The sequence below is a fragment of the Diuraphis noxia genome, unplaced genomic scaffold (genome assembly GCF_037042655.1).
Source record: "Diuraphis noxia isolate RWA-SAM2 unplaced genomic scaffold, SU_Dnox_SAM2 contig0005, whole genome shotgun sequence".
In the NCBI taxonomy this organism is placed as follows: Eukaryota; Metazoa; Arthropoda; class Insecta; order Hemiptera; family Aphididae; genus Diuraphis; species Diuraphis noxia.
Genome location: NW_028301715.1, coordinates 23,114,185 through 23,125,708, shown reverse-complemented (window position 1 = coordinate 23,125,708; position 11,524 = coordinate 23,114,185). Strand labels below are relative to the sequence as shown.

The following is an 11,524-nucleotide window of genomic DNA, read 5'->3' as shown; positions in this document are numbered from 1 at the left end:
ACATTAAAATAGATAATCTGTGGTATGATAATATACAAACATACTTTATAACGTCCTTGACTTTTTATCCACGTGCTTATGTATTAGCTATAGTGCTATAGTAGGTACTATTTTTTTTATAGGTAGTATAGTCTATAATTTTCAATTTTGATACGGAAATATTATTTTCATATTTCATGTAGATTCGAGATTTTTTGATTGTAGAAGTATATACATTATACTTATTTAGCCAACAGTTAAACTAATTTTTATTTTTATTATTTTTAAATTCAGTGGCTCGAATTCTGTTGGATAATTAATCATGGCAAAGTTTCGAAAAAAACTAAAATCTAAAGGTAAACGATGGGTAAAAGGACAAAGCTCAGTTACCAATCCAGATTCAAAAAAATATCGTTCCCAAGCTCATATGAATTTTTGCAAGCCATTATTTGGTAAGTATTCAAAACTTTAAATGAACAATATCTAAATAAATAAAAAATATATCCTAATAATCTATCGCCTAAATTTAGGAATCGAAAATGAAGGAAAAAGTTTGTTAACTCAAAACAAATTAAAGGAACATGATAATATTACGAATAGTTATAATTTTTACAATTCTAAACCAGATGATGTTGTGTCTCAGAATTCCGCATCAACTTACAAAACATTTGAGACATTTGCTTCCGATTGGAGTTCATGTACCAATCCATCTTTTAATAAGTAAATTATTATAAATATTGTGTATTTTATTGTTTTTATATTTTAAAGTTTTATTTGATAGCTTGTTCACTTTAAAGTCTTTTATGCATTGTTTATTCTGCAAAATAATTTATAGAAATATTAATCATTGACAGTTTATATACAATCTGTTTCAATTGCTATGTACTGATGTCCCAATTACAATATACTATATGAAATATAGAATCTGTGAAAGCATATTACATTAATAAACATACAATATATTCAGATAGATATTTATTAGGATGTACCAATAGTTCCAATAAAAAAACTAATATAATAAGAACATAATTGTGTTCCAAAGTATGTGTGAGAAAAGCAGCATTTAATCACAAATAGTATAAGGACACATGAAATTATATGTTAAATAAGTTTATCAATTTATGGATAAATAATTGAAATGCCCTGGAGATATATGTATAGATATTATTATAATACTAGAAACAACGCATTATAATGCTGATAACCTAGCCTCTAAAGATACCCTAATACAGCTATCATTGTCACTTCCTTGTTCTTGTACGTACTTTTGTCTCAACGATCATCGATTCGACACTATCTTACCAACGTTAAGAGGGATAGAAATAGAGAGCCTATATAAGAAAGACCAAATGGATCATATTTAGACGTTAACTGTCAGTTAAATATCATTAATTAGTAACTTGTTTCATCATAATCTAATTATTTATACCTGTATATTATATAATAACATTTATTTTGATCTTATAGACAGATTGTAAATTGTTAAATTATTCAATGACTAAATATATTTTTATCTAAGAAGTTTATCTTTCTGTATAGTTATTTATTTTGCTTGTCTTTTTATTGAAAATAAAATAAACATATTTAAAATGATTAATATTAAAATGTTGTAAAGTAATAGGTAAGTATTTTGAATTGTATTTGAATGACACAATAAAATTTGTCCATTTAATATTTTACTATACATTTCACAATTATTTTTCATTTTCTTCAAATTTAAGTTTAAGTAACAATTATTTTGCAATGAAAGAAAAATTGAATAATTCTAACTTAATTAATTTTAATTTTTTATTATTAAATGCCATACAGATTTTACAATATATAACATGTTAATATATTACATTTTAGGTTACTAAAAAATTTTAGTTCAAATTCTTATTTACATAAGGAAATGTTAGCCATACTTGCAGCATTAACTGAAGTAATTAAGGCTAATGGAGGCAAAGAAACTTCCACAGAATATTTTGCAGCTCTAGTAAGTAGACATTTTGTTATTTTATCTCGTTGAATTTACTAATATTTAAGAAATTTCACTTTTAGATTACAACTTTACAAACAACCTTAAGTAATGGACAGGATGATTGTGAAGATAGTGTTACAGCTATGGTTTCGTTATTAAGTATGGGTATAAAATGTGTTCCCAAAGAAGTTCTTTGCAGTAAATTTGGACCAACAACTCAAATTTTATTAACAACACTAGCAAAGTTTGCTGAATCTGATAATAATAATTTATTAAAATCAGTTAGTTTTTATGAAACTTTTATAGAAGTATTGATATATAGTATCATAACATATTTTATAGGTATTTAGTTGTTTGTCTTTGCTGCTTCGTATTCAAGAAAAAATTGTTTGGTCTCATAGTTCTACAGTACAAGTATATGATGCAATATTAAATTTTATCATACATTCAAAACCTAAGGCAAGTGAAATTATTTGAAGTATTGTATATTGATTTATTTAATAAAGGACTTAATTGTGAAATTGCAAATTCATAATCACATACAAAACCTTTAAACAATTTAATTCAAACAAATATTAAAATTAAATTTTGAAAGCAAGTTTTTTCAAACCAACCAGTTTCATTATCTAAACCTAAATGTAGCAAATATACAATTTGAGGAATTTAATTTTTGAACTGGTGCATGATTACTTGCCACATACTTAAACATTTAAATTTATATTCTATAACTTAACAACAAACATTTTCTTTTGATTTAGATTCGTAAAGCTGCTCAACATGCGGTGTGTGCTATATTAAAATCTAATAAAGAGATAATGCATCCTATGTCTGGCTATACTGCTACATATTGTACTAAAGTGTTAACTTCGGGTACATCAGCTAGTAACACAACAACTATTCTCCATGTTTTAACTTTATTAAAGGAATTGATGCCTATTTTTCCTAAAAAAGAACTCAAAGTATATTCAATTTTATAGATTTATTTAAAATAAATTGGATAAAATAACTATATTTTAATTTTAGCCTCTTTGTGAAGAAGTTTTAAAATTGATGACTTTAAACCATCCATTACTGCTTTCGTGTGGTTTTCAAGTATTTCATGGATTATTTGTTTCTTACCCATCATCAGAATTTGTTCTTTCACCTACATTGAACGCCAAGTTATTAATGGCTCTTTTTGATTATCGTCCTACACTAATCGATACACAACCTACTTTAGCTTGGTTAGCTGTGCAACAAGAAGCCTACATTTGTTTATCAAAGTAAAACAAGTTCTGCTTAAAATTTTAAATGTAAAAAAATAAATTTATGTACTTATACTTTTATTTTGTAGGAGTGATTTATCATTATGTATCTCCCACCTAAAAAAAATATTTAAAGTATGTATTGAACTTTGGGTTAATGGCAATCCAGAATTATTAAAAGCATCTGGATCTACATTACGCATTCTTATTGAAGAGTGTATTGGACGTGCCACTGATTCAACTTATCATCAAAATATTTCTGTTTTATTCAATTTAGTAACTCAGTGTTTATCATATCAGTATAAAAATGCTTGTCCCCAAGTTCTACATACACTGTCTACATTTTTCAAGGTATAATTAACTATTATTGTTATATTGTATGTATAAACATTTAAGTGTGGTATTACAGTTTTATGGAAAATGTGCTCCCAGTATATTCTTAGATTGTATAAAATCATTGGGACAGCTCAGAGATTCCAATGAAATTACATTTGTTAATGAATTGGAAATGACAATTGGAGCTAGTATCAAGTATATTGGGCCTGAATTTATTATCTCAGATAAAGTTATTCCATTAAAGGTATGTTTTTTTTGCTCTTAGACACTTATTAGATAAGTCATATGATATTTATATTTATATAAAAAAAATTTTAACCATTGATTGTTTGTCAACTAAATCAACAAAATAATTATTTTAATTATGTTTTTAGTTTTAGTTGTATCTTGATTTTGTTTTAGGTGGATGATGTTGGAGAATTTAAGCGTAGTTGGTTATTACCAGTGTTAAAAGATAGTATTTCAAACTCTACACTTAAATGCTTTATAGACAATTTTTTACCTTTGGCATTAAAATGTCGGTAAGTATATTAATCTAAATTATTTAAAATATTATTTCTGAACTTCTTTTCTATTTATTTTAGAGAAATGTATGAAAATGCATTAAAAGCTAATGATAAAATAACCGCCATTAGTTATGATCTTCTGGAGTCTCAAATTTGGTCTCTATTGGCTAGTTTTTGTTCCAATCCTTCTGATATATCTACATCGTTTCGGGTAAGATAGAATGCATGAGAATATCTGTTTCTTATTATGTATAATAAGTAATAACTAAATATGTGGTAGGTGTCACATTTATTCCAGCCACATATTTAGGAATTTTTAGTGGGCAGGGATAAAGCATTGAATAACGACCATAGAAATGGGGTAGAGCTTTGCCGCCCATGTCCTCTACAGGATTTCCAATATTTTCCTACTATATTATGCTATTTAGCAGTGGTCTTCAAACTTGTGCTGCTTTAAACCCATATCGCTAAAAAAAATTCATGGAGCATCTAACATTTTGAATTTTCATAGTGTATACATAACTCAAGAAAAATGTTGCATAATATATAATATGCTTATTAATGTGTTTCTTTATTATAATCATAAATAACATAAACAATAAAAGTAATATATCCTTCAATTACTTTGTGTCTTGCTTTTGATTACAAAACAAAATATGTAAATTAAAGTTTGTAAAATAACATGATAAACCAAATATTATTTTATATTTATATGTCCCTCAATTATTATCACAGTATCACTAAGACCAGTGGCATATAAAGAAATATTTTTCAGGGTGGTCTATAATATATAGCAACTAACAAATGATTTAGCGCCTAGTGGCTACTATATATTTAACAGTTACAACTGTAATTTTGAGGGAATGTAGTCCACTAGTCCTCTTTATATACGCCACTGACTAAGACATTCTGTATTGAATTCAAACTGACATAATTAATCATTTTTAGTACTTCATATTAATTATTATTGTTATATAAAGAGTAAAAACCAAAATTTGCTAGCAAGTTCCTCAATAACTTCATCAATATTTATATCTAACAGTTGATAATTTTCGCTGACTATAGTATCTACACCTTTGTAGGTGACATGTAAAATGAATATTGATCCAACGCCAAGGAAGTACCTAATATAAATAATTTAAATTCAAGTGAAAGATAACTCAATAAAACTTTTAAAGAGATCAATAAAATTAACTTGAATTTAAATTATTTATATTTTATTGATCTCTTTAAAAGTTTTATTGAGTTATCTTTCTCTTCTCTGGGGTTTATCATTAAATGAATTGTCAATTTTTGTGATAAACAAAAATTGGCAATAAATTAGATTATAGGTTCAATTTATCTCCTCTGTGAATTATCTAAATCTTAATTTACTTTTGTTTTAGATTATTGCCAGAACTATGGGTACTATGTTAAGTACTCGCAAGGAGTTAAGAGATACAATTCTTGTGTCAATAAGGAAACTTATAGCTTCGGTTTCTAAAAATGATGTATCTGATGATAAAGAACAGTTATCTTATTTTGCAAAAAACTTTTTACCAATCTGTTTGAATTTATATACTAACCCTGCTAATGGTACAGACGAACAAGCTACTAGATTTTCTGCTTTGGAAACAATTAAAGTGAATTAAATATTTATTTTTTCATTGCAAAACTAAATTACTTAATTCTTTTAATTTTCGATTAAAGATGTATTTGACATTGTCAGACGATGAAATAAAAGAACAGTTATTTAACAAATGTTCTGGTATGCTGGATAATTCTAAAGATGCGGACCATTCAGTGATAGAAAGCATTCTTGATATTGTTGGAGTATTAGCACCTTATCAAACTGTTAAAACACTTAAGTCATTTTTTGATTCTCGAATTTCTAAAGCCAAACAATTGAAAAATTTCAAAGAAGAAAAAAAATATTTTAGGTATTATACATACTATATTAATTAATTTCATAAAAACATTTAAAATCATAAAATAAATTCAAAAGGATTTTGGAAGAAATATGCAGTTCTAAATCTCCAACATGCAATAAATTTGTAAAAAAATATTTTGCGAACATACAAAACTTTATATTGTCAACAGCTCAAAATGTTGCCGCTACCAGTCGTGGGGTAATTGCTTTTATTTTGAATATATTTCATTTTATTGATCAATATTTTATAAAATGGAATGTTTAGCCTCGATTAAGATGTATAACACATCTCTTAGATCATACGGATGACGACAGTGTATTTCAAAGTATACTAACTCATCTCCCTGAAGCTGTACTTTGCTGTAAAGGTTCTACTGTTAATAAACGATGCCGTGAATGTGCTTTTTCATTGATTAATAAAATGGCTTTATTAGCAGTTAAAGTTGAAAATGGTTTAGAAAACTTTTTAAATGCTTTATCAGCAGGATTAGCTGGTTCAATCCCCATGATAAGTTGTACTATTTTAGCATTAGCTTCAGTTCTTCATAACCGGAAAGGTATGTATCAAAATAAATAACTTATAAATAAAATAAAATATGTATTCAACTAGGTATATTGTTTATTTATTTTAGATGAAATTAATTCAGTTCAATTTGAAACAATTTTAAGTAATATTTGTTTGCTTATTACAACTGGGACTAGAGAAGTGGTTAGTTCTGCTTTAAGCTTCATCAAAGTGATGATTACTTCATTCTCCAGTGGTCTAATGCCCTACCTTTCAACCATTGTAAGCTAAATTATTATAAAATATTAATGTATTTACTCTATTTTTTGTATAATATATACAAAAATAAGCTTCTATTAATTGATTGTATCTATCTGGTAAAATTTTTTTTATAGAGATGTTTGTAAATTAATCATGCTTTTTTCATAGATAAAGTTATATTGATTAATACGTACAATTAAATTATTTAATTAGTAACAATACATATCTAGCTAAGACTGACCGCCCTAGCAAATGTGGGAAAAATAATATATGGAACCATATTATTATTTTTAGTTAAGTTCTCTTTCCAAAATGACAGATGACTGTAAACGGAAATTTCGTCAGGAAACTAAAAGTATATACCAAAGACTGGTGCGTAAGTTTGGTACACACCTTATAATACAAATGGTACCAAATACTGATGTTCAAACACATGTTCGATTGCGTGCCATTAATAAAGAATCTGAACGATTAAAAAGAAATAAAGAAAAAAGAACAAAAGAGAAAATAAATGATAACGTTGAGGTTGATTTTAGTCTTAAATCTAAACCTAAAACGTATGTAAATTATTTTTTTTATTAATAATTTTTGTATGATAAAATCACAAATCAAAAATCTTCTTTTAATACTATTTTAGGTTTGAGGAGATTTTGGCTGAATGTGAAGAAGATGACGAATTAGAAACTAATTTAAAACAAAACCCGAAAGCTAAACAAGAAAAAGGTAGAAAGAAAAAATCTGCTGACAATTATCTGCACGAAAGTGAAGATGATATATTAGATTTTACTGAAGCAACTACAAACAGAAAAATTTTGTGTAAGTTAAAATAATTTTTTAATTTATTGTTTTTTATTAATGGATTTTTCTCTGTATTAAGTGTCAAAACCTAAAAATGAACCTAGTGCAAATATTCATAAGGCATCTATTGTTGATGATAGTATAAAAACTGCTCCTGATGGACGCCTTATAATCACAGATGAACCTCAAGCACCAACACAATCTGGTAAGATTATTATTTTATAGATTATATTATTTGCCATATAAACATTAGAATTGCCATGATTAACTGATCAAACTTATATTTTTTTCTTAGAATATATTCAACCATTCATTATTTTGTCATTATAAGATATAATTTATAGTTAATTGTATATGTATAACAAATACAATTTGAATATATATATATATATATATATATATATTTATATTTTTATCTTTAATTTAGTAGGTATGGAAGAAGATGATGTTGATGACGACTTCAGTGATAATGACATGCCATCAAAAAAACGATTAAAATATACTCGTATGTTAAATTTAATATTATAATATATTTCTTATACTGATAGAAAATGTATTTTTCAGCTGGTGGCAAAGGTATTCATCGCCCATTAGATAAAAATTTAGAAAAAGGAAAGATAAACAAACAAATGAAGAAGAATAGAAAACAAAATGAGCCACAAGGATCTTTCGGCAAAAATAAAGGAAAGAAATCAAATGGAAATGTTCGTCCATTTTCTTATACTGATTTCAAAAGTTATGGAGCTTCAAATAAAAAAAAAAGAAAAAGAAATTAGAATATTCTTTAATAATTCAGAACATTGTTTTATTATTGATGATTGATGAACTAAAATTAAATAACTAAATAACACTTAAATTGTATGTTTTACTTTTCATAGTAATTACTATTTATATTCTTCTTGGTAAAACTCTTGATTATTTGAATCAAATTGAATTAAATCGGGACATATCCCTAAACTTTTAATCAAATCTTCTATGGTATGCACATTGGAATTTTCATTTTCATTTAACTTATTGAATAGTGATCTCAAAGCCTCTTGACAAACATTTAACCATTTTTTTGATAGACTTTTTATTTGATCTAAATTATGCTGAAAAGGAATAATTAATATAGTTAAAATCATAATGTTACATAACAAAAATATAAACAGTAAAATCAGTGACTGATGCTGTGATTAGATTGCACTGAATCAAATTTTAATTAAAAATGGAGCCATGGATGCGTTGGATTTTAAATACAATTTTTCTTATTGCATTTAAAACTATCTAGGATAGTCAAAAATTGTAAAATTTTCCAAACATTTAATATTATTTGATATGTATAAATAAGTTTTTAAATATAAGAAGAAAACAGATAATTAAGATCATTATATTTCAGTAAAATTAGATTTACCCATTCTAACAACAAAGAAAGTAGGTCATGTTCTTTCTTCACTCAATTACCGATTAAAAGAACATGAGAGTTGAGGGCTGTGATATAACAAGATGTACACATAGAGAGCTGTATATTTAGATTATTTTCAAATTACTGACCTCAGTAGGCATATTAAAAAATTTTTTGTCTTTATTTGAATAGAGCATATAAGTATTCTTGACATCAATGTCTAATGGAGATCTATAAAAATGTATTAGCCTTAAGAGGATGCCACACCTGTATGTGTTGTCTCCGTCTTACAAACGTATAACATAGCAAAATCTGTTTAGCGCGGGACAACTTTTCTCCCTCAATATTTATAATAGAATTTTCAAAATTTCACAACGCATAGGTATGAACTTTATCTGTGTCATAGCGTCATTATTTTTTTGATAGCACAAACCAATAATTTTAAGTAATTTAATGAAAAAATAAATGTATTTTCTTAAGCTTACAACTTTAATTATATTTATGTTATCAAAAAAATAACGACACTATGACACAGATAAAGTTTATTATATATAATAAAGTTCTTACCTATGCATTGTGGAATTTTGGTAATTCTTCTATAAATACAAAGGGAGTAAAGTTGTCCTGAGCTCAACAGATTTTGCTATGTTATACGTTTATAAGACGGAGACAACACATGCGGGTGTGGCGTCCTCTTAACTTTTAAATGACGATATAGCTGGCAGACATCAAGGTTATTTAATTTATAATTTGGATTGAATTCTAAAATTACTCAACAAATTTGATTATAAATAATTTTTAATTTAAATTTAATATAATTTTTAAATAAATAGGTAAAACAAATGCAAAAATACTAATAAATTATATTTATTTAAGAAATAAATTATATTTAAATTTTACAGTTATAACTTATAAACTTAGTAACAAAACTGGGCATTTTAAATATAAGGTGCGGTTAGAACATTGGCAATATTAATTCAAAAATGGAATTTCAATCTTAATGCTTCATATAACTAATAATAAAAACTTCATATTATTTTAGAAAAGATTATAGGATGGCTTAATAATATTTAGTAACTATAGTATTCACCAGTATATGACAACGACCTGGGGTGCTGGCGCAGAAGAATAAACAAAGAGATCAGAGACTTGACAGGAGTACCAAAGATAATCAACTTTGTAAAAGCACAAAGAATAAAATGGTTAGGGCACGTGATGAGAAGGTCACTCTGATTACCTTAAAGCGGCAGCTGTATGGAAACCCACGGGGAAGAGACCAAGGGGACACCAAAAGAAGCAATGGATAGATGGTATAAAGCAGGATTTAGAGAAACTAGGGATATCAAATTGGAAAGAAAAGGTGCAAAATCGGGAAGAATGGAGGGAGTTATCGGTGGCGGCCAAAACTCTTGAAGAGTTATGATGCCAATGAGAGAGAGAAATAATATTCACCGTTGAACCTGTTATATTAACTATATATATATATATATATATATATCATCCTATTAACAGTCACTAACCTGTTCACTATTTTTGAGTTCAGATTTGAGTACTTTTATAACACGGTGTTTGTCTAATAAATTTGATGGCATCTCATTCTCCAATTTTAAAATCGAATCGTTTTTTGGTTTAATATTTTGTGTTATTGTATTTTCAGCAAATTCAATAGATTTTGATGTTTCATCGACAACTTTTATTTTCTTCGATGTAGTCTTAGGAGCTAATGTACCAGTAGACTTTCTCTTGAGTCCTACTCTACGACAAGGTGTATACATTTTGTTAGAAGTAGGCAATAGTTTACATAAAGTCGGTGATGGAATAGAATTTTTATTATCTGACATTTTACTCTATTTGTAAATTGGTATGTATTGCAATCCTATTTCTAGACAAAAATAAAATAATAAAAATAAAAATAACATCATTATTTGTATGAAAAATCACTAGTACCTACATTAAAATAATACTCATTTTTTTAGTAAAGAAATAGAATAGTATTCAAACTCAAGAAAATATGCTAAATTGTTTTCACATTTATAAATGACTATTCTAATAGTAGGTACCCACTTAATATTTTAATTATAAATAAAGTGTAAACTATATTAGTATAAACTTGATCGAAATTCGTGGATTCAATAAGTTATAAAAAACTTAGATTTTTAATGCTTAATAATTTAAAATATGTGGAATATGAGTCCAGTTGTCATTACTTACTTGTGTGTTTTTTTATGTAATACGTCTTGTCAATACTCATCAACAATCAACGTCATATAAAACCTCAATACTGTTACTACACTTATGCGTAAATGATTTAGGATGAATAGGATGGGGCATGGGCTATAGGCTATACCAAATACTATTATACGACAATACGGGACACTTACTACTCTAAAACCTGGCGACCGGTCTTATCAATTCCCCCCGAGATTGACATTAAATTGCCTAACTTTACTCCTTAAAATATGATGATACTTCCCACCATTTTTGAAGTTTGAATATCAATAATAATATATTCGTACAATCGTACCATATAAATATTTAAATAATAAAAAATTAAAAAAAATTACTCATATTTAATATGCCTACCTAACATTATGTTAAAGTTAAATTTATTTTGTTAGTAATTATCAGTACAAATATTGAAA

General features: G+C 26.6%; 2 protein-coding genes across 4 annotated transcripts; one reads left to right on the top strand and one right to left on the bottom strand.

The window, feature by feature from the left end:
• The first annotated feature begins 131 nt into the window (after window positions 1-131).
• Window positions 132-8,354, top strand: LOC107166026 (RRP12-like protein). 3 transcript variants are annotated; one of them, XM_089229915.1, is made up of 22 exons: window positions 132-206; window positions 274-431; window positions 510-699; window positions 1,828-1,954; window positions 2,020-2,220; window positions 2,282-2,398; window positions 2,698-2,898; window positions 2,963-3,201; window positions 3,273-3,534; window positions 3,593-3,763; window positions 3,922-4,040; window positions 4,104-4,236; window positions 5,411-5,647; window positions 5,715-5,944; window positions 6,010-6,133; window positions 6,200-6,491; window positions 6,567-6,721; window positions 6,995-7,257; window positions 7,338-7,516; window positions 7,578-7,703; window positions 7,926-8,003; window positions 8,063-8,354. In XM_089229915.1, exons 2-22 carry the CDS (start codon window positions 302-304, stop codon window positions 8,272-8,274), a joined length of 3,786 nt encoding a protein of 1,261 aa, XP_089086041.1. In that variant the 5' UTR covers window positions 132-206; window positions 274-301; the 3' UTR covers window positions 8,275-8,354. The 3 variants fall into 3 exon arrangements, with proteins under 3 accessions (XP_089086041.1, XP_089086042.1, XP_015369999.2); XM_089229916.1 differs by having other exon boundaries at window positions 142-431; window positions 7,929-8,003; XM_015514513.2 differs by having other exon boundaries at window positions 142-431.
• On the bottom strand, window positions 8,267-11,420 carry LOC107166025 (uncharacterized). Its single transcript, XM_015514512.2, has 3 exons — window positions 11,094-11,420; window positions 10,403-10,764; window positions 8,267-8,589 (listed from the first exon to the last, which is right to left on the bottom strand). Exons 2-3 carry the CDS (start codon window positions 10,721-10,723, stop codon window positions 8,383-8,385), a joined length of 528 nt encoding a protein of 175 aa, XP_015369998.1. The 5' UTR covers window positions 10,724-10,764; window positions 11,094-11,420; the 3' UTR covers window positions 8,267-8,382.
• Window positions 11,421-11,524: the final 104 nt, after the last annotated feature.